Source organism: Notothenia rossii (genome assembly GCF_949606895.1).
Source record: "Notothenia rossii genome assembly, chromosome: 3".
NCBI lineage: Eukaryota > Metazoa > Chordata > Actinopteri > Perciformes > Nototheniidae > Notothenia > Notothenia rossii.
Genome location: NC_136901.1, coordinates 17362203 through 17386406, shown reverse-complemented (window position 1 = coordinate 17386406; position 24204 = coordinate 17362203). Strand labels below are relative to the sequence as shown.

The following is a 24204-nucleotide window of genomic DNA, read 5'->3' as shown; positions in this document are numbered from 1 at the left end:
TTTCATCTCTGAACATCCATATCATTTAAACTAACTAATCATTTTCATCAACATCTGTATACGGGGGTGGATCGTCCTGTTCTGCTAGCATTGGAAACTGTCCCCCCATGAGATAATGACCCCTAGCGTATTCCTGGTTGAGGGCCGCATTAATCAGTCGGTTTGCTGAAGTGCGGATGCAGGTCGAGAAACAACAACAACAAAGTGCCAATATCACGATCACACCTGAGACAGACATCAGTCCATTCAGTAAGAAATCCTTGTACTTCCCCAGCCAACCATCTAAGAAACCCCCGAGGGGGTTCTTCTCTATCCCACTGTTGTCTGCTAACTCCATGCTCAAAGTAGTGAGTCCCTTCAGAGCCTTGGTTACTGTACAGTTACTGATCCATCAGGTGAGGTATCCTGTACCATTGTTGCCAGACAAGCCACATTATGCCATCAAAACATTGATTTTAATTTCTAACAATAGACATAAAATAATCAACGGTTAAAGTTAAACATCCAAAAACAACACCTTAATCAATCAAATACTTCCCCTCTCTTAATTACACAAAAAATAATAATATGACAACAATCCCCTTGACCTGGACAAGAAATAACACATTTTCACAGCAAAAGTTTGATGCTTTTTGAGGATCTGGCTGAGAATTGAATGAGAAGATTGATACCAGTGAATGCTTTACATTTAAAGATACCGTCAGTTGGCTTAGCTAAGATAAATATACAGACTGAAAACAGTTTTGTCTTGTAACTCTCACTTTTACATTTTCCTTTTTTTATTTACATCAGCATAATTTCCTTCGTATTAACGGCCATTTGTATTTATATTGTTTGTTTTTTAGCTGTTATAGTCCATCTCTGAAGCTCCCCTCCTCTTTTTGTCCTTGTTGATAAAGCATGTGAATGTGAACCTGTGTGTGTCCTCAGATGAACCTGCGATGGAGGGGCTGGGTATGACGACTCACCTTCAGACCGGAGAGCTGCTCATCGTCACCACCGTGCTGCTGCTGTGGGCAGGTCAGCTTTATCTCTCTGTTTACCAGTGCTGGAGGAAGTACACATATCCTCTTCTGCAGTAAAAGTACTCATTCCAACCTGTGAAAATACTCGTTGACAATTGAAACCTTGTAAGAATAATCAAGAAAATGTTCTTACAGAATGGCCCCAAGGACTATTATATAATTTAAGGTAACTATAATGAAAATACTTATTGCGCCCGGGTGAATATAGTAAAAAAAAAGAAGCTATTTAAACCCAGGTGCCTATAGTGAACAATGCTATTTGTAACTATAGTGAACAATGCTATTTGTAACCAGGTAACTATAGATTGGTGCAGGGATGACGTATTTACCTGGAAGTAAGCTGCGCATGGGTTCCTGGCTTAGACAAAAAAGCAATGGGATTTCTCCATAGGATTTTGGAAAATAGCTCGAAATAAGGTCCTTGGAAAACTAACCTGTTTGATAAATACAAGTTTTGTTCAGCCGGATAATATCCATATGTCTACCCTAATTTTATATTTTTCTAATCATAAAACTAATCGTCAGCAGCTAAATGTAATGCTATAAACGAACTACAGCCGGGTCGCATGACTTCAACGCATACTTGCCAACCTCGAGACCTCAGAAATCGGGAGCATTTCCAAAACCTCCGCGGGGGGCGCTATTGGATGGCCGGAGCTGTATTAGATTAACATTAACATGCTTATTATAGTTGTAAGTGCACCATGGAGCATATGTGTGGGCTGGAGCTGTATTTTACAGGTGAGGAGTGAGCAGAGGGTCGAGTTGTCGATTCTTGTTCTGTTTACTGTGAATATCTTCCTCACCCTCTCAGACTTTCAGTTGCGCGCTATTAAAGACACGCGCTACCATGGAAACCAAACAATGGTGTAGCTGTATTAAAGTCCAAGTGGAAACAGTCCTGAGTAAATCAGATTTTGTCAGAAATCGGGAGAAATGCGGGAGAAATATGACCCCGGGAGGAAACCGGGAGAGGGCAATGAAATTGGGAGTCTTCCGCGAAAATCGGGAGGGTTGGCAAGTATGCTTCAGCGTAACGCCAACTTAAGATCGGTATTCAAAAATACAGATTAAAAATTGTACAAGTTGAAGCGTTTGTTTTAACAGTTTGCAGGAGGCAGGTACTTGCTTTCAAGCAGAACAGGGCAAACAAATTTAGCGGGAGTGTGTATGTGTTCGGTGTAATGACGTACAACGTGCTCGACAACTTCTGTAGTCCTATTCAGCCACTTGTTAACAACCATCATTTTTCAGATACGTGAACAACTCAAAAATCACCAGCGGGTCACTGCTGATGTATTCAATGTTGTAGAACAAAATGTGATCCGTTTCTTAAATTTGTGTCAACCACAGACCTTATTTTGAGCTATTTTCCAAAATCCTATAGAGAAATCCCATTGAATCTGAGACGAGGGAACCAGTAGTGGTAAAATGCTAACTCACTTCCGGGTTTTAGGACTCGTCACTGCACCACTCTGGTGAACAATGCTATTTGTAACCGGGCAACTATATTGAACAATGCTATTTGTAACCGGGCGACTATAGTGAACAATGCTATTTGTAACCAGTTAACTATAGTGAGCAATGCTATTTGTAACCGGGTAACTATAGTGAGCAATGCTATTTGTAACCGGGTAACTATTCTGAACAATGCTATTTGAAACCGGGTAACTATAGTGAACAATGCTATTTGTAACCGGGTAACTATAGTGAACAATGCTATTTGTAACCGGGTAACTATAGTGAAGAATTCTATTTGTAACCGGGTAAATATAGTGAACAATGCTATTTGTAACCGGGTAACTATAGTGAACAATGCTATTTGTAACCGGGTAACTATAGTGAACAATGCTATTTATAACCGGGTAACTACAGTGAACAATGCTATTTATAACCGGGTAACTACAGTGAACAATGCTATTTGTAACCGGGTAACTATAGTGAACAATGTTATTTGTAACCGGGTAACTATAGTGAACAATGCTATTTGTAACCGGGTAACTATAGTGAACAATGCTATTTGTAACCGGGTAACTATAGTGAACAATGCTATTTGTAACCGGGTAACTATAGTGAACAATGCTATTTGTAACCGGGTAACTATAGTGAACAATGCTATTTGTAACCGGGTAACTATAGTGAACAATGCTATTTGTAACCGGGTAACTATAGTGAACAATGCTATTTGTAATTGGGTAACTATAGTGAACAATGCTATTTATAACCGGGTAACTACAGTGAACAATGCTATTTATAATCGGGTAACTATAGTGAACAATGCTATTTGTAACCGGGTAACTATAGTGAACAATGCTATTTATAATCGGGTAACTATAGTGAACAATGCTATTTGTAACCGCTGTGGAGCAGGTGAGCAGCACCAAATTGTGTGACCATCACAGATGACCTCACCTGACAACACCAGCGCACTAGCAAAGAAGGCCCAGCAGCGCCTGTACTTCATCCGGAAGCTCAAACGAGCCGGAGCACCACCCCCCATCATGCTGTCTTTCTACCGAGGCGCCGCTGAGAGCACCCTCAGCAGCTGCATCACGCTGTGGTTTGGAAGCTGCTCCCTCTCAAACCGCAAGAGCCTGCAGCGGATTGTGAACTCTGCCCAGAGGATCATCGGTGCCTCACGATCACTACAGCACATTTATAACAACCGCCTCACCCGCAAAGCACTCAGCATTGTGGGCAGTGTTGGGCAAGTTACTTCCAAAATGTAATACATTATGACTTATTTTTTAAGTAATAAGTTACATTACAATATTACTGTCCCTGAAATATAATGAGTTACACTACTTCTATATTACTTTTGAGTTACTTTCACCAAAATAATGGCTAGGTATTTTAAATGCAAAAGTGTAGCTTAGTGCAGCAACTGTGTATACCCTTAAGGCTACTAACAACTTTTATTACAAGGCTTAGTTGAATACTCGATTCTGATTGGTCAATTCCAGGATCAAGAGAAGAGAAATTAAAAGAGGGTAAAAGACGGAGTGCTGGACATCAGATAAATGAACAGAAGAAGACAGACAAGAAGTCAACACTAAGAGGAACACGGTAGGGGCTCTGCAGTGTTTAAGGACTTGTTAGTGGATCAGAAACTGTGAACAGAGTTGGACAGTGCTACCGTAAAGTTGTTGTTGTCGCAGTTCCAGCCCTTGGTGCGCCGTGGAACGGATTAGATTCCTTAGTTTGTTTAGTAGCTGGCCATGTAATAAGCGGGATAATGGGCAGCGACTGATTACGTAAACACCAGGTTTACTAATCTACCGGCACAATTTTTCTCTGGTGTCGGAATGTCTTGCGACGTTAGTGAATTCTTAAAAAACAAAACACCACTTCATTCCAGGCTAAAATGAGTTGTAACGGGTACATTACCCACATTTCATTAGTAATGTAATACATTACTGTAACTACGTTACTTTTGTAACGCGTTACTACACCCAACACGGATTGTGGGCATAGCCGTGGGAACATGTTTCAAATGGGGGGTGCTGTGGGGATGACACCAGGGCCGGTTTTGACCAATTTGCTGCCCTATAGGCAAGATTTTAGCTGGCAATGAAAAAACTCTACAAAAGCTACAAACAGAGAAACATATTGACATGCTGGACAGCTTATATAAAAAGGCTTCAAATGTATACTATTTAGTATTGCATGAACATTGAACATGTTTTAATTGGGGGGTGGAATTCACATCCTCTAGGGGGGTCCGGGGGTGCCCCCCCGGGAAGATTGTTTTTAACATTTTAAAGTAAAATGCTTCAATCTGGTGCACTTTGAGCGCCCAATTACTAGAGACTGATCTAGGGGATACAACTCTAAACACCCATATGAAAAAGATCGGTTTGCCTTTTAATAATCAAATAACTATGTGAACATAACCGATAACCTACCATAGCCAATAACAAATAAATGTAGGCTAACTTGTTTTATTTTTGTGGTTCATTTATATCTTATTTGATCAGTTAACATTGATTTATTTATGCATATTTTTAAATCTCTCCAGTTTTAAACGATATTTTTGGTTTACTGTCCTATAGTATACATTGGAATGATTTCAAACCTGTTTTTATTTATCCTAATAATTATAAGGGAGTGCCTTGGAAATATTTGTTTGCATAAATTGTGATCAAAACGTTTGAGACCCACTGAGATAACTTAGACTAAAGTGAAATATCTAAACACTCAAGAGTCCTTTACCTCACTGAGCCTCTCAGTCTGACAGGACAGAACTCTCCCTCCACATTATTGTAGAAAGAGCTTCTTATATCTGTTAGCGCAGCAGAAGCTAACAACATTCCCCGCCGGTACCGGTGCACCCCCTCTCTCTATCTATCTATCTCTCTCTCACACTGGCTGTGAGCTGCGGGCGCCTGATAAGCCAACATCCCCCACTTTCATCACTTACAGCGCCCATCGTACGGGGCAAATGGAAAATGTAACCGGGGTGAAAAGGGTGTTATCTTTACTTAATTATGAATGTTGTTACGTCAAGGCTGAAAATTCCTTTTTTTTTTAATTATATTTGTATTTAATCTTGTGGAAGTGCAGATCCCCTGTCCTCCACCAGGGGGTGCTGCAGCACCCTCAGCACCCCTACTTCCCACGGCCCTGATTGTGGGTGCTCCACCTACCCCTCCAACTGCCTCTTCAGCCTCCTGCCTTCAGGGAGAAGGTTCTGCAGCCTCCGCTCGAGCTCCACTTGGCTGAGGAACTGTTAGGATTCCCGAGAAGTGACTGGAGATGAGAACCCGCTATGCAAGCACTAAAATTGAGACAGTGGTGAAGTGTCAAAAAGGCTTTATTTTGTCCACGACAAGGAGTTGACGAAGAGAACGTAGAGGGAAGACGTGGAGCTGGGCTGACCAGGAGGGGAGGCTGGACGTGGCAGGCAGAGAGGCTGGAGTGTGTGGATCTGGAACAGGAAAAACAAGCAGGATTAGGAAATAATCTCCTTTCACTAGGAGCATCAAAAAGTCACTAGGAAAAACCACTAGTAGGCCTGGACGATAGTTTACCACTAAAGATTAAACGAAGAACTGGCGAAGTCTGAAGATGGGAACCAGGGTTTTAAGCAGGTGCAGGTGAGTGGTGGCAATCAGTGAGATGACCAGCAGCTGAGGAGGTGAGTTGGCGGGAATCGGAATGTAGGTAGCCACGCCCAGCCAGGGAGACAGACACACAGACAAACAGGGGGGAAAGAAGGAGGAAGTACTGCAGATCCTCACAGGAACAGCTTCTTCCACCAGGCAGTCAGGATGCTGAACTCTCTCCTCTCCCTCTGACATCTCTCCCTTCTGTTCAAGTGTTCACTATAACTTAGAGGCTCTTGTATAGGAAAGGATTGGACCAACGTGTAGGTTGACTTGCTCTCGTTTATTAATCACCGATGCAACACGTTACATCATAAAGGTTCCTACCCTATTATGCCTGATACTACATCCCCCTTTCTAGATAGGAGACCTTACCTGTGGAGAGGATGTGTGTGGACAACACAAGCCTCTGAAGCTGATATTAAACCATTTCTTAACTTGTATTCATTCTAATGAACAATACACGTATAACAGCATTACATCTCAAGTTTACCAAGATGGATATTATTAAAGACACTAAAGGCTTTTTCTAGGTCTTAACATAGTGCAAAATATGAAACACTTTAACAGCATATAGTTCTGTCTAACTGCAGAATTCTTATTAAAACATTCAACTGCTGTACTTCTTTTTATTCATTTATTTAGTTTTAACTATGGAGGGATGGGGTGGACTACCTGAACCCTCCAGCTGAGTGTGGGGATTATTCTGCCCCATTGACCACTCAGTTTCCTGGCTATGAACGCACAAAGTATTTTAGATGTGCAGGAGGCGCCCTGACTCTGGCAGGAGAACGTCTCTCACACACTGTGCTTTGCTGACTCCAGTCATGCTGGACCTCTGGTGTGGCAGGAGTGCATTCGGACGGTGTCCCCTCAACGATGTGAGACCTGGGTGTGCCTGCTGTTGACACCACTGTGCCCTTCTCATGTGTATCTTTGATCCACATGTTCGCCGGGTTGCAGGTGCAGCATATCATGTGCTCTGTGTCTGCGATCATAGTTTTGTCTCTGTTTTTGTCTGTAACTTTTTTCTGTCAATTTCAACTTTATCATATCAGCACATCCTGGGTTGAGGTGTGATGGAATGACAGGAACGAGTGTCCTTATCTTCCTCCCCGTGAGAAGCTCTGTGGGACTGTATCCATTTGCCAGAGGAGTAGCACGGTAGGCCATGAGGGCAAGATATGGATCACTTGATTTCTTAAGGAGACCTTTGATTGTCCTCACAGCCCGCTCCGCTTCTCCATTGCTCTGAGGGAAGTGGGGACTGGATGTCACATGACTGAAGTTCCAGTCCTGGGCAAACTTCCTGAACGGCTCGTATGCAAACTGTGGTCCATTGTCTGAGCGCACTATCTCTGGCAAGTCAACTTGACTTGCTCTCGTTTATTAATCACCGATGCACCTAACACCTTCCTACCCTATCATGCCTGATACTACACCTTCTCTCCCCTGACCTCTCCACCCTGCACACAACCTTCCCTCATCCAGCACCAGTCACTTTTCTACTCATCTCCGCTGCTACTGCACTGCAACTGTACTTCAAACATCATTTTTATTTTTGCTCTAAGGAATACTTGCACTAATGTCACATTCATGTTTCTATTGCCTATGTTTTAAATATATGTATTACCTAGTACTTATACGTACTTATTACTACTTATTGCTTAGTTTTTATACCTCTTTTATCTTCAAAGTCATTCTTTGTAACTTGTTATATGTATGTCACACAGTGGGACTGCGAGAAACGGTATTTCGAATTTTCTGTATGTATAACACATGTGGAATTCTTGACAATAAAATTGACTTTGACTTTGAACAATGCTATTTGTAACTAGTGAACAATGCTATTTATAAGCGGGTAACTATAGTTATCAATGCTTTTAGTAACCAGGTAACTATAGTGAACAATGCTATTTGCACTGTCCAGGCTGTAGCATGGCAGAGACACATGCACCCAGGTATCCATAGTGCTATTCACACCCGGGCATACATTTGATCGTGTTTTGAATCGATATGACATACCAAAGAATACCTAAGATGAATCTAATAGCAGGATTTTGCTTCTGTAGTGTTGTTGATTTGAGGCTCATTTCGAACTATTACCTAATGATTATTTTTGGAAAGAAAGAGTAATAATTCCTCTAAACATAAAAATAAGCTGTTTGTAGTCCATCAAATGCTGGGACTGTATGCTGACAAAGCAAGAGAATGAAAGACATTACCTGAGACATTACATTTAGTTAGTTAGCCCCCAAATAGCTGTTTGCCAAGGTGTAGATCAGAATGTTATTGACAGGTCATGTTTGATTAACGTTTTTATACTTTCTTCTTTCCCCGCGTCTTCTTTATCCTCCCCCCCAGCCGTCATCGCCCTTTTCTGCAGACAGTACGATATTATCAAAGACAACGACTCCAGCAGCAGCAGAGACAAAGCCAAAAGGCCGCTGGTGCGAGCCCCCCCGCCCTACTACAACCCCTCGGCCGGCAGCTCGCCGATCTACCACAACGGAGCCGTGCACAGCAGCAGGGTGACTCACTTCTTCAACTTGTCATCTGCTTCTCTTTCAATTCACATATCTGCATCATGGATGATGATTCCCGGCTGCCAGGAGTTATTCTGTTACCCCTGAAGAGCCTTTGTATCAGAGATCTCCTAGCAACAAGTGCCGCCACTTTGTTGGTATAATCAGTAAAAAATGAGCCGTATGAGAAATATGAGACGGTAAACTGGAGTTAAGTCAGATAATGCCGTTAAAGTAATCACTCAGTTCTCTTAAGATGACCTTTTAAAAAAAATCAATAAGCAGTGGATGAATGGTGTTGTCAGAATTTGTTTTATAATACATGCAACACTTGAAACCAGTGAATAATGTTTTAATAGAGGTGGACTCCCAGAAAGGTATTCAACACAGCAAAAGGGAAAGAAGAGGGCTGCGGGGGTCCACACACACACACACACACACACACCTCGAGGCTCAGAAGAGATGATAGATCATTATTTTTAGTGTGATTTGTCAAACATCCCACTCATCATGCATTCAAAGTTCCCTAGTTCATACATTTTGTTTAAAAAAGTACTTAATCAAAGTATTAGTGCTGCCTACTTTTCTTCTTCCTCTAATCACTTCAGCTGCATTTGAGAAATAAAAGCTATTAACCCTTAATTTTCTTACATTTGACCTTACATACCTTTGCATTTATTACAGCTGGTCCTATCTCTTTAGTGCAGGTACATTATGTTCAAAGTGATTACCCTCAAACCTGTGACTCCATGTGCCGAGGATTTATAACTGTTTTATCCCTCATTTCTCCAAAACTCGGTCTGATTTATTTGGTATCTTTGGCATTTATCCTCGAATTTAATTTGAATCACGTCAATTAAAAATAAAGTGTCTTCACAGTGAGTTTATAATGACTATCAAGGTTCATTTAATAATCAATTCAATCTAATGGGAATACAGCTTGAACTGTGTGGTGAGGACGCATGTTAATTAAGAAAGATGTTAGATTTAGAGGCAAAATCTAATAAAAGGTTGCTGTTTGGGCATTCGTTGCCTTCGGGCTGAGATAAGTGGAAAACAAAAATAAAACATGATTCATGTTATGTCAGGCGGCCTCGATAACAAGGAGGGCCTCATCATCCTCCCAACAATAACAACTATTTATTTTTTGCTTAAACCTGAAGCAATTAAGGGAGAACTTTAAGTAAACCTCTGAAATGTCATGGTCATCAATTGGCTCATAAATATTTTGACACGCATCATATACAAAGTGCATGAAAGCCATGTCGCGCTGCATGTGAAAATGACCCCCACACTTAGATTTATGATCATGTATGGGGCCTTTTCTGCTTATGAATCATGTGTTTATGTCCCTCTCCCTCACCTTTCTCTTTCTTCAGCTCCACAGAGCCTCCTCCTCCATCAGCATCATTAGAGTCTGACTTCCTGTACAGCAGAGGACGGCTGGAGTCAAAGATGTGTGACATGAGGAACTCCAGTGGGATTATCCTGACAAAGAGAGGATTTATAGACCTGAGAGTCTAATGTATTGTAATGTATGGGAAAGTGAGAAGCACTCAATGCAAATTAACCTGTGGTGGAAATGGACAAATACTGCCCTCTTGTGGCAAGACTGCAACATCGAAACAAAGTGGAAACACATGGGCTGCATCTCAAGTCGATTAAATGGAATCCTTGCTTCCCTCACTTGCGTCGTTTCCCTGCGTTTAGTCCCTCCCACCAGGGAAGCATGGAGAGACGCAAGGAAACCATGAGAAGCAGGGAAATGAGTTTTAAGAGCAATGGGACGTCCTTTCTTCCGGAGCGTCACGTGAAGCGACGTCCATTTGTGATGACACCGCACAGCTGATGTCTGACAGCAGCTCTGTCCCCGTTGTTTTCACAAACACCCCCCGCCTCTATTAGTACCATTAGTACACATTCACTGACATACATTTGTATCATCTGTTGTAGACCCAAATAAATAAAATAAAATAAGAACTCATCCTCAAAAAATATAAACGCCATTCTTAAAATGTATAAACGAAAAAAGCGATCATGAAAATGTTTCCAATAAATGAATAAAATGATTTTTGACCACTTGGTTGTTCAGATATATCACATATTTGTAACTAAATGATGTGCGGAATGGTCCGCCATATTGGACAACTCCGGGCGGCAACCCAAGTAGGAAACTTGACACAGTGACCGTTTCTCAATCGCAAGTAAAACTGCTGCAGAGCAACTATTTAAAGTATATACGTTATCGAGTGGCGCCGAAGGACTGTTAAATGCATGTTAAAGAGCAACTTCCAGGTTAAAGACACCGGTGAATAAATGTGTAGGAAAATGATGAATACACTAGATTTTCCAAAAAATATACAGAACTATACACTAAAGTGACATCTGGCGTCGTTTTTGTAAGAAATGTTCACTTCCGCATAAAAAAGCCTCGGCACGTGACCTCCCGCGTGTGACGTAACACGGGGGAAACAAGGGGGAGAGCGGCCGGTGTAACGTATTAATAAACATGGATCCCAATGCTAGTTTCGACACAGAAGACACAGAAGAAGTTTAACATGAATATTCGAATGCATATGACGGACCACAACCTTATAATTATGAGCCTGCTAGGCGTCCAAGAGACCAGGAGCAGCCAAGGATTAGAAGAAATAACGGCCATCGGAGAGAAATGGAGCTGTGGTGTGAGGAGAACCAGTGGAGAACTGGGCAGCTGTCTTGGTGAGTGACCGGCGTTAGCTACAGAATGTTAGCTAACGTCACATCACAACATTGTGAAGTTAGCTATCATATATCAGGCTATAACTAAAGTAGCATTGATAATATAGTAACGTTACTGGCAAGACTGTTGATACTGATCCATAACAGAAACTAATGCACAAGTATCAGCCGTATCTCGCGTTACCTAATGCAACTCCACACTAAGGTGCTGTGTACCGGAGGAGAGACGCGAGATACGGCTGATACTTGACGATCTGGCGGAGAAAGGTTGTGGAGCCTCTGTTGATATGCCGTTGTAAATGGTTTGATTGAGCCGGGAGCCAGGAGTGACAGCCACCACGCACACACAAACAACACAGACAGGGGGAAACAAACAAACACAAAGGAGACAGCTGGAGCAGTACAGCCACCACAGCGTTACCTAATGCAACTCCACACTATGTCTTACGGTGCCGTGTACCGGAGGGGAGAGAGAGAGAGCAGCGAAGGGGGGGGGGGGGAGAGAAGTAATACGGTTTCCTGATAAAGCTGTGGAGAGTATGTGCTGCAGGGAGGTGGATGCACAACGCACCCAGGAACGAACGCTAGCTCCGGTCCTTTTTACTGTGGACTCGATGTCCTGACAGGCTGGTATTTGTGCAACCTGCACAGACACAATACTGCACCATGATTACAAATGGTGAAATACAATGTAAAACTACCGAAAAATACCAGCTCACTAAAACACAACCGCTCAACTCAACGCAACTACTAACTATACCCGCGGTCAGAGAGCGGAGATGTGTCCCCTGCGTGATGTAATATGACGCGTTTGACGTATGACCTTTAAAAAAAAGCCGTTTTTAAGAGCAGAGCTCAAAATTGCTCCTTTCCCTCTGAATTCCTGCCCTTATGTCTCGTAAAACATATCAAATCCTACATTCACTTTTTTTAATTGTAATTTTCAACCAAGTTTAAGCATAAATTTAGAAGAAAAAAACCCCTGCAAGATGCTCTTTAAATGCCAGCATTCTGCGCCACTCTATGACGTAGTATACTTAAAATAGTTGCTCTGCAGCATGTGTACTCGCGATTGAGAAGCGGCCAGTGGCTTTTGGCAAAGCTAAAAAATAAAACTCAAGAGAGATGAGTTATTGTTATTACAACGTGACTTCACTATTATTTAACAACTCTTTTTATTGGGTTCTTTTATTTGGGGTTAAGTACATTGTCAGAATAAGTGAGAAATGGATTTAACTTCTGTTAGACAGCCATATGCCATACATTTTTGCACACATTTATACAGTAAATATGTATTCAGTATGATTGCTGTCTAACAGAATTTAAATACATTTCTCACTTATTCTATTTATTATTTATCGGTTGACAGTCACTACCCAATCTGTAGTGCGCATGTGTAAGATGGTCCGCCATATTGGACAGGTTTCTCAATACTCTAATTTCCCCTCGACTCCTTTCCTCGACTCCTATCCTCGACACTTAGTCCCGCCCACAGGAGATGCGAGCGGAGGACTGAGGAGGGGAACCGAGGAGAGAGGAGGGGAAGCAGCAGGCGGTTAGAGAAATGAGAACTCCTCTTCTCTGAGCGCTCATTTTAAAGAGACGTCCATTAATGATGACAGGAGGCACAGCAGCCCTCTGTCTGATGGACAGATGTGTTCATGACCACTTATATATTTACTTTTAATTAATTGACAGTGCGGTATAATGAGACAATAACAGGCTACAGATGCGGACATACAGTGGGGCAAAAAAGTATTGTCAGCAACCAATTGTGCAAGTTCTCCCACTTAAAAAGATGAGAGGCCTGTAATGTTCATCCTAGGTATACCTCAACTATGAGAGACAAAATGAGAAAGAAAAAAATCCAGAAAATCACATTGTCTGATTTTTAAAGAATTTATTTGCAAATGATGGTCGAAAATAAGTATTTGGTCAATAACAAAAGTTCATCTCAATACTTTGTTATATACCCTTTGTTGGCAATGACAGAGGTCAAACGTTTTCTGTAAGTCTTCACAAGGTTTTCACACACTGTTGCTGGTATTTTGGCTCATTCCTCCATGCAGATCTCCTCTAGAGCAGTGATGTTTTGGGGCTGTCGCTGGGCAACACAGACTTTTGACTCCCTCCAAAGATTTTCTATGGGGTTGAGATCTGGAGACTGGCTAGGCCGCTCCAGGACCTTGAAATGCTTCTTACGAAGCCACTCCTTCGTTGCCCGGGCGGTGTGTTTGGGTTCAATGTCATGCTGAAAGACCCAGCCACGTTTCATCTTCAATGTCCTTGCTGATGGAAGGAGGTTGTCACTCAAAATCTCACGATACATGGCCCCATTCATTCTTTCCTTTACACGGATCAGTCGTCCTGGTCCCTTTGCAGAAAAACAGCCCCAAAGCATGATGTTTCCACCCCCATGTTTCACAGTAGGTATGGTGTTCTTTGGATGCAACAAAACATTCTTTCTCCTCCAAACACGTCTAGTTGAGTTTTTACCAAAAAGTTATATTTTGGTTTCATCTGACCATATGACATTCTCCCAATCCTCTTCTGGATCATCTAAATGCTCTCTAGCAAACTTCAGACGGGCCTGGACATGTACTGGCTTAAGCAGGGGGACACGTCTGGCACTGCAGTATTTGAGTCCCTGGCGGCGTAGTGTGTTACTGATGGTAGCCTTTGTTACTTTGGTCCCAGCTCTCTGCAGGTCACTGACTAGGTCCCCCCATGTGGTTCTGGGATTTGTGCTCACCGTTCTTGTGATCATTTTGACCCCACGGGGTGAGATCTTGCGTGGAGCCCCAGATCGAGGGAGATTATCAGTGGTCTTGTATGTCTTCCATTTTCTAATAATTGCTCCCACAGTAGATTTCTTCACACCAAGCTGCTTACCTATTGCAGATTCAGTCTTCCCAGCCTGGTGCAGGTCTACCATTTTGTTTCTGGTGTCCTTTGACAGCTCTTTGGTCTTGACCATAGTGGAGTTTGCAGTGTGACTGTTTAAGGTTGTGGACAGGTGTCTTTTATACTGATAACGAGTTCAAACAGGTGCCATTAATACAGTTAACAAGTGGAGGACAGAGGAGGCTCTTAAAGAAGAAGTTACAGGTCTGTGAGAGCCAGAAATCGTGTTTGTTTGTAGGTGACCAAATACTTATTTTACAGAGGAATTTACCAATTAATTCATTAAAAACCTAGGATGAAAATGACAGGCCTCATCTTTTTAAGTGGGAGAACTTGCACAATTGGTCGCTGACTAAATACTTTTTTGCCCCACTGTATACACACACATATATTTATATAAATATATACAATTTCAGAATCAAACACGTTATTATGAGAGTGCTCTCATACTTAACACAATCAGACTGGATATATATATCCCCCCCCTCAGTACTTGTAAAAATATAACGGACAACTCCCACAAGAGAAATACATTTATATAATTTATTTTTTATGTATAAAAAACCCTTAGCTTGTTTCTCAATCGCGAGGATGCTGGCTTGGTAGTCGCATACTTCCAAGTCACTTCCTTCAGAAACGAAGCAAGTATACTTCCAAGCCACGGCTTCGGAAAACAAACAAGAATGGAACAGGCAATAACAAGTGTGCCACTCTCTCTAACGATTTCAACATAAACTGTACCGAAAATACGATGTCTATCTAATTATGAACTTGCTTTACTTTCACGGAACACATTTTTGGTGATAACAAATGTAACAAAGCAACATATTTACCAACACATGTTTTACGCCACTACATACTTATAATTAAATGTTTGGTGTGCTGCGTCGGTTCAGCCATTCTCCGCAAGGGTTTTTGAAATTGGTCCGTGCGCAAAGCATTGTGGGGATTTGAAGGACGTGAAATCTACCCATGTGCAGCCTCGAAGTTACCCCCAAACCAAGGACGCGGCCTCGGTGGAATTCCAAGTATGCTGGAGATTGGAACAGTCCTTCGGCGGCACTCGATGACGTAGTATCCTTGAAATATTGGCTTGGAAGCCAGTTTCCTCGCGAATAAGAAACGGCCTCTGTCTGTTACTTTAGATGAAAATAAGGAGCCTTAAAAAGAACACAATGGTGCTCTTGGAGGAGATTCAGGTGGTAAGGGGGGGGGGGGGGGGGGGGGGGGGGGTTACTTTGGTTGCTGATTGGCTAATGGTTACACAAGCCATGTTTATGTATAAAAAGTAATGCTGTCAAAATTATCGCGTTAACGGCGGTAATTCAATTTTTGAATTAATTGCGTTAAAATATTTAACGCATATGCAGAATGGCCCGCCCCATACATCCCACCAGTGGCAGTGCCAGGGTACGGCTGGGGTAGGCTACACCCATACCAATAAATGGCTTAGCCCCACCATGAAAAATGATGTTAAAGTAAGCAAAACAAAATCCGCCAACTCGCGCCGATAATTGCACAGACAGCAGTTAGTAAGATTGATTTCAGTAGCCACTTGTCTGGAAATACCGAAGACCAGAACCGGTTTTGAAAACTTTTGTCACATAGTGATCGTCTTCTCAATAGAACATCTTTGATAATGTCTTCTGGCCAATCAGAATCAAGATAACGGCGTGGTGTTGTTGGAGGAAGTCCCGACGGAGAATACTTTTGCTGTAGTACAGGGGTGCACATAACTGGTACGGAGGTGCGTACCGACGTACTTGTGAAGCTTTTCCAGAAGGCGGTTGGATCACCGGACGACAGAGTCGGTCCCCGTGTGCACAGACAGGGCTGCTGTTAACGTCGGTCTGTACAACGGAATTGTGCCAAAACTACGCCAACCGGCTGTGGAGGGAGACTCCCCCCCCCCCCCTTCACTGGAGAACTGCGCTAAAACAGCTGATCACAACGTTCACACTCTCTGGTCACGAAGTACTCCACTAGCCCCCCCCGTGTTGATAGAAATCAACACGTAATGAATTAAGACCCCACGGTTGGATGATTGATAGGTGTGTGGGCTGTCTTTCATTTTGACACACAATGTTATAATAAACATAAACACTGTTTGTTAAATGGATATATCCGCCTTCTTTCATTTATCTTTCCATTCCCACAACAATATACATAAAGAAATGTCATATTTTGGGCATAGTTCGAATGGTGATTAATCATGATTAATTCATTTTTAAGCTGTGATTAATCTGATTAAAAATTGTAATCATTTGACAGCTCTAATAAAAAGACATGATAAAGTGGATTTTGCATAATAGGTGACCTTTAATTAATATAAATTAAATGTGTGTAAGAGAATAAAACACGTTTAATATAATAATACTGGTTTTATATTTTTTATGAAACAATGAAGACATGAGAAATCAGACTAACAAAAAACGTTTTTATTTTTGAAACATTCGATTAAAAAGTACAAATGCCACACCTGATTGAGTGTGTGCGTGCGTGTTAGAAGTAGCTGAGCATAGGTTCTCCCAGGATGTTCTCCATCTCCTGAATCACTTTCTGTACCTGCTGCTCCACCTCCTCACACTCATCTGAAACACACAGCGATTATAATACACACGTCACTTTAATATAAGTATGTAATAGTACGCTATAATATAATTTTTATATAAAAATTGAATTAATAGTGAATATCTATGGAGGACTAAAGCTGCCATATTTAAATACTGTGTGTGTGTGTGTGTGTGTGTGTGTGTGTGTGTGTGTGTGTGTGTGTGTGTGTGTGTGTGTGTGTGTGTGTGTGTGTGTGTGTGTGTGTGTGTGTGTGTGTGCTCACCCTCCATGAGTTCAGCCAGGAAGGGGATGGTTTCCGGCAGCAGAGAGACGTAGTTCTCTTTCAGCTTCGAGGCCAACTCCATCAGCACCAGCAGAGAGGAGAAACGCACCTAAAACAGGAAATAATGAAGTATTTATACACAATATCAAAGGAGGAGAGAGTATTTATACACATTATCAAAGCAGGAGAGAGTATTTGGATCCTTTCCTGCAGTAAAAGTACTTAAAACACAGTGTAAAAATACTTCCCTTCAAATTAAGCTTTGAGAAATCAACACATCAGATGTTCCACAGGGATCAACCTGAGGACCACTACTACGCCAATGTTTTATAAATGATATTAAATCTGCAATTAAAAAACCTCAATAGAAACTTCAAACAACAAATTAAATGACATTTGGGGCATTTATAGTTAATATTACTAGCAAAAAAGGTTGTTTTTGTTTTATATGTATTACCCACAGTGGATTCCTGTTGTATTTACAAAACCTCTGGGTGTGTTTGTGTGTGATGATACCAAAAAATGGATGGTGGTGAAGGGGGATCATTTTAAAAGATTTTTAAAAGATCCAGAGTCCTAAATTCATGAAGACAAAATCATAAAGAAATGTTTTGTATTTAATCCGATATTAAATCAATAGACCGTAGGAAAAAAATCTCACATATTCAGGAAAGAAAAAAATGTATATCTTCTTCAATATTCTCTCTAATAATGAGGTGGTATATTAACGAGAAAGAACGTGGATAATCTCAAAGATTTAAATGGTAAATGAATGAGGAAAAAAAATGTAAAGTTCTAAATGTAATCTGCAGGGTATATGCAGGAATCCTGAAGTCAGGTTTAATACCTTTTAAGACCCTTTCCATGCATTTTAAGACCTCATCGCCACTCGACGGCCAAAATCGGCTTGGTGTGTCCGGGCCCCCCCAACACAAATAGTCAGGCTCAGTGGCGGCGCCAGAAATTAATTTCGGGGGTGCTGTGGGGTAGCTTGACGTTTCACAGAGAGTGCTCAAACATTTAGGGTTTCCCATTAATGTACCGGTCGCTGCAGTGGAATGTTCTACTGCAACACTCCCCACGCAAATACACAATGTACCCGCGACTGTTACAATGAAGGCTCGATAATCAGCTCATGGCATATAGGGGTAAAGTGCTATTTTTATAGGTGGTGCGTGGACCTCACCTCCTCTAGAGGGGTCCGGGGGCAAGCTCCCCTGGGAAGATTTATTTTTAAATATTGAAGTTAAAAGCATCAATCTGGTGCACTTTGAGAGCAAAATGAAGAGATCTATGGATACATCTCTCAACATAGAACTGTAAACAGATTTACTTTTTGGATATTTTACAAATCAATGCCCTTTTAAACTTTATTCTTTTTTTACTGTCATAGTATTTCATACCTGTTTTTCATTTATTCTCTTATTTTTTTATAACAATAATGATCATATAAGCGTGTGCCTCGGAAATAATTGTTTACATTAATGGTGACCAAAACGTTTGAGACCCACTGAGATAACACTGAGAGTCCTTTAGCTCACTGAGTCTCTCAGTCTGACAGGAGAGGACTCTCATCCACCTTGTTGTTGAAAAAACTCCTTATATCCGTTAGCGTAGCTCGTTAGCACCAGAAGCTAACAACGACGATCTCCGGTACCGGTGCGCTCGCTCGCGCACGTACACAAAATGGCTCGTCACACACACACACACACACACACACACACACACACACACACACACACACACACACACACACACACACACACACACACACACACACACACACACACACACACACACACACACACACACACACACACACACACACACACACACACACACACACACACACACACACACACACACACACACACACACACACACACGTAATAGTACTGTATCATATTAATTTCGAATCAAGAATTTTTCAAATGATGACTTTTTTTATTTGTAATGTTTTTAGTTTTTTTTAAATAACCATTTTTCCTCCTGGTCTCTCGCGCCCCCCCTTGTCATGCCTCTGCGCCCCCACTTTGGGAACCACTGTATTAACCTATGGATTAACAGCAGCGTTATTATCGTTTTAATGCCATTGAACACAACTTTTGATCAGAACAACAGCTAACGTAAGACAATGTCCCGTTTTTGCTCCGTAAAGCTCCGTTTTGTGATGTCTGTTTTTGCTTCCCCTGTCGCGAGTTCAGATCTTGCAGTGATGATATTTACACCCCTAGAATCTTTGGAATCTCAGCTTGCTAATCAATATCTTGTTTGTGCAGATCTGATATGCAATCAGGGTTCTTACACCTTTTCCAAAGTCAAATTCAAGCACTTTTCAAGCATTTTCAAGGTGCATTTTCAAGCTTTTAAAGCATCTTACAGCTTATGTAAATTACATATTTATATACACATTTATACCCAAATGATTATTTCCCTACCTCACATTAAATCAGATGTTCTTTATGCTATAAACAACCAAGGACTTGGACAACCAAGGACTGTTGACCTCTGGGTGAGTGCTGCTTCCTACCTTCACAGGACTAACAATGGCTAATCCCAAACTCTACTGCTTTTTCCTTGCGTTATTCGCCCCCTCCCTACCCCCTCCTGCGCATTACAAATGCGAACCGCCACTACCATCATGTGTGATTATGAGGTCTCTACATAAGATGATTACGTTACATTCCACTGTCAATGTGCGCACAAAACCAACTAGGCATTGTGACTCACTGCTAGCTCTTGGCCGTGCTCTGATTGTATTACTACTGGTGATATCGGGTAATGTGCATGTTCATCCTGGACCTTCTATCGTATGTAGCCTTAGTTCTGACCTGTGCCCTGATGTCAATCTTTGTCACAATGATCTGAGTTTCCCTGACTTCTGCTCTCGTAAAGCTTTAGGTTTTCTACATGAAAATGCTAGAAGCATAACAACTGTTTCTTGTAAGTGTTTCCCTGGTACACAAACACACTCGAGAGCTTCCCCCAGACCAGTAATACAAACGAAAATGTGTCTTCGGGTCATTGTGACTGATTTCGATAGAGCAAGTCACATTTGGTTTAGGCACGAAACATACTACCAGTAGAAGTACATTGCTTTTAAAATCACTCTGTGTCGAATCAATAGATTATATTTCGTGACTATAAGAAGAAATGCTGTTTGACTGGGTTGAATTACAACAGTGAGTGCTTCATCCTCTGAACACCACCGGGTGGCGACTGTAACGTTGAAACTGTAACCTCCTGGCATACTACTGTCCTCTATCACTCATCAGAATGCCCAGGTCACACTTAAAAAAAAGACTTGCAGGTCACGCGTATAGCGCGGGAAGGCCGGAGCGGAGCTGTTTTATGTAAAAGCGAAGCAATTAAGCGCACTCCGACTTCTTTATTTTCTTTTTAATCTAAACAGCGAAGTAAAGCCTTTACAATTTCAAGCACTTTATCCAAAATTCAAGCACCTTTCCCAAAATTCAAGCACTTTACAAACCTTGAAAACACCTCCTAAAATGTCAAGCATTTTCAAGGATTTCCAGCACCCGTATGAACCCTGGTAATAAGGGTATTTATGCCTCGAGTTCTGTGCTAAGTGTGTTAGCATTTTCGCTCGGGGATAATCTAGATCAGGCATCCTCAAAGTCCGGACTCCGGTCCGGATCCGGACCGAACGACAACTGTCTCTGGACTCTGAGCGAAATTATACTTTTCATATGTATTATCTGTATTATCTGTGTTATTTTTGAGACAACGCAACGAGTCAAAATTCTCCGTTGTGTACAAACAGCGCTCTATCTGTCTGTCTGTCTGTCTGTGTGTGTCTGTGTGTGTCTGTCAACGCATTGGTCCAATCACATTCAGCATCCCATCAGCGTTTTTTCCCCCCCACCAACAGTCTGCGAATCAGAGGCACAGTAGGGCGGGTCTTCACGGAATGCGGGTGGGAAAAATGTGTGTTTAAAAAAAAATAAGTCAGAGCGAGAGTTAACAGCTCATCTAGTTGCATTTGTACTGTAGCTAGCAGCCTAGTTTCACCTACCTGGGACCCCGGGGTGGCATGGCGTGGCAACTGCCACCCTAAAAATAGGCCTTGCCACCCCAGCTGCCACCCCAGTTGGCAGCTTTGTTTTGAAAGAAAAGTTGTGGCTCATCAGACATTTATGAGAGAACGTCTCTAATGTCCGAGTGCAAGTGAATGCAGCACAAGACACACGTCTTGTAACGCACGTCAACCCATGGCGCGAGCGTTGAAATATGATTGGCGGCGATTTCATTTGAACGGTACGGCGCAAAACGAGAAGCATTCGGACCATAGACTGATTCGGACCCAAGTACTGAAGGAATGAGTTATTTGCGGTCTACAATGACAGAGAAGAGACTGTCAAGTTTGGCTGTACTCAGCATTGAATCAAAACGCACTAAAGCTTTGGATCTTTGGAGGCGTTTTGCTGAACAAAATGGTAATCGCCGCATTCAGCTGTAATAGACATGATGATGCTCTGTTCACAGGATGAGCATACAAAACTGTTAAGATGATGACCTTACGTGTTTTTTCTTTGTGGGGGTCTTTCCCCCAAAAACTGTTCTAAGTCCTGAGAAAGTCAAATAAGACGGTGTGTAAAACTACACTGCCCAGTCAAAAAAAAGTGACCACTAGGCCAGTAGGTAAGGACTTTCCACTGGATAATAACTGAAGTATAAAATAATGCATGACTGAAGTGATGGAGACCATGTTTGAAGGCAAACAAAAAGAGGAAATAACAGGTCAAATAAAGCAAATCCCCCTCTCAGATTCCACAGCAACCAGAAGAACATACATACTGGCTGGTGATTTGATTAATCAGCTTTGTGATGGAATACAAAAAGCACAGTGCATTTCCTTAGCTGTGGATGAGTCCACTGGCACCACTGACAATGCTCAGTTGCTGGTGTTTGTGAGTTTTTATGATGAGGCAAAGGGGGAGTTTGTTGAAGATGTGTTGGGCCTGACGAACCTCAGTGGACACACAAGGGGGCAAGACACTTATAAAGCAATGATGGGAATGCTGGATGAAAGAGGGTGCGGCTGCCTTTATTCATAACTGTGCAGCTCTGCGACTCTGAGGGATCAAGCACAGACGCAATAACAATGAAAACTGCTGCATACAGATTATTTTTGTTTTTGCAACCTCGTGTTAAGAATCTTGTTGCAATTTTTTTAAATGTTGAATGACCGTAATAATCGGACCTTTGTCTTATTAAAAACTTTTTTTTGGACCTTTAACATTTGTATTTGAGTACCCCTGATCTAGATGCTTCGTGTGAAAGCATGTTGTTTCGGTAAAAATGGTTCGTATCGTCAGTTAGCTGAGTCTCTTCCCGTTAAGTTGGTATGACACATTAATAGGTTTTTAAGTGTTAAGAAGCCCTGAGACACAGTTTCGTGAAAAACGGGGCCTCCGGGTTGAACAGGTTAAAACACCCTGATCTGGATATTAACAAGAGCAAACTGGGATAATCCTGAGTGAGTGAGTGAGTGAGTGAGTGAGTGAGTGAGTGAGTGAGTGAGTGAGTGAGTGAGTGAGTGAGTGAGTGAGTGTGTGTGTGTGTGTGTGTGTGTGTGTGTGTGTGTGTGTACCTCAGGCAGTGTGTGTCTGGTCTTCAGCAGTATCTGGTAGTTGAGAGTTTTCCACAGAGAGTCGTCAGCCAGAGCCACAGAGAACTGACCCAAACAGGGAACCAGGTTCTGGGTCAACCTGAGACGTGAGGCCTCCTGCCCCCCCACACTGTTCTCCATCTAAATACATAAAACACACAATATTTAATTACATAGAAATGGTTTTCATTATGGTGAGAGTGGGACAGATCTGACTTCAAAAGAAGAGTATGAAGAGCTGTCTTCAAAAATAAAAGCTTCAAAGAACTGACTTCAGAATAAGTGTTCTCCAGCTGCGCACACAATACATCAACATTTATTAAATGGTAAAAAGGTGACAGCGAAACATTTTTTTCAAAATGAGTGAGTTTAAGTTATTTCTAAATAAAAGTCTCCAAGAACTGACTTATTTATTAGAGTTTTCTCTAGCTGCACACACAATAAATACATCTATATTTATTATGAACATATAAATACTTGTAATAAAAAGGTAAGAGTATGAAAAAACTGACTTCAAAAGAGTATAAAAAACTGACTTCAAAAGAGTATAAAAAACTGATTTCAAAATAAGAGTATGAATAACTGACTTCAAAATAAAAGTGAGTGTGCGAGTGTGTTCCTGGTCCAGCAGTGGGTGAGTGCGTGTGTACCTGGTCCAGCAGTGGGTGGGTGTGTGTGTGTGTGTGTGTGTGTGTGTGTGTGTGTGTGTGTGTGTGTGTGTGTGTGTGTGTGTGTGTGTGTGTGTGTGTGTGTGTGTGTGTGTGTGTGTGTGTGTGTGTGTGTGTGTGTGTGTGTGTGTGTGTGTGTGTGTGTGTGTGTGTACCTGGTCCAGCAGGGGCTGCAGCAGTGTGTCTGCTCTCTCTCTGCTCAGGAACCTCTGCGTGTCGTAGAGACAGATCTTATAGAGACAATCCAACAGGAAGTGAAGCAGGAGACACACCTTCTGACTGCTGAGGGACGCAAACAGGGGCTCACCTGAGAGAAACATGAGTATAATTAATAAAATAAGCAATTAAAATACAATAAAATATAGCCAAGTTATACGTTTAAAAAAGGCCAGGAAAAAAAAGGGTTAAAATATTAAATTAATTCTAAAATAAAACTAAATAAAAGGAAAAAATAAAATACACTAAATATAAAACTAAATAAATATGTAACGAAAAACTTAAATAAGGGACAAGCAAATAAAATAAAATATAATAAAATAAATATATTTCAATGAAAAATTAATTAATAAAGTTAAAACAAATAAATAAAAAAATAAAAAATGTAAATGAAAACAAATAAATAAAAAATAAATATATTTTAAAATGAAAGTGAATTAAGTTGAATTAAAAAGTATATCCAAATATAACAAATGATATTGGATTAAATATATAGATAATGATCTCTCTTGTCTGAGAGCAGTTGGTTATAATATAAAATAAAACTAAATTAAAAAAATATGTCCAAACAA

At 41.4% G+C, this 24204-nt stretch overlaps 2 protein-coding genes across 3 annotated transcripts in view; one reads left to right on the top strand and one right to left on the bottom strand.

Annotated features, from left to right (window-relative positions):
- Window positions 1-176: 176 nt before the first annotated feature.
- LOC307032831 (fibronectin type III domain-containing protein 4-like) lies at window positions 177-10851 on the top strand (the record flags this gene model as incomplete). Its single annotated transcript, XM_079671112.1, has 4 exons — window positions 177-249; window positions 931-1020; window positions 8495-8661; window positions 10035-10851. The coding sequence occupies 4 exons, from the start codon at window positions 177-179 to the stop codon at window positions 10074-10076; spliced, it is 372 nt and encodes a 123-aa protein (XP_079527238.1). The 3' UTR covers window positions 10077-10851.
- A 5852-nt stretch (window positions 10852-16703) lies between these two features.
- The window catches only part of heatr1 (HEAT repeat containing 1), a 70755-nt gene continuing 63254 nt past the window's right edge, over window positions 16704-24204 (bottom strand). For both annotated transcript variants that reach the window (XM_079667770.1, XM_079667771.1), the window contains exons 42-45: window positions 23572-23723; window positions 22731-22889; window positions 17117-17225; window positions 16704-16871 (exon numbers count right to left, since the gene is read on the bottom strand). In XM_079667770.1, coding sequence (XP_079523896.1) covers window positions 16783-16871; window positions 17117-17225; window positions 22731-22889; window positions 23572-23723 — 509 coding nt within the window. In that variant the 3' untranslated portion in view covers window positions 16704-16782. The remainder of the gene's footprint in view (window positions 16872-17116; window positions 17226-22730; window positions 22890-23571; window positions 23724-24204) is intronic.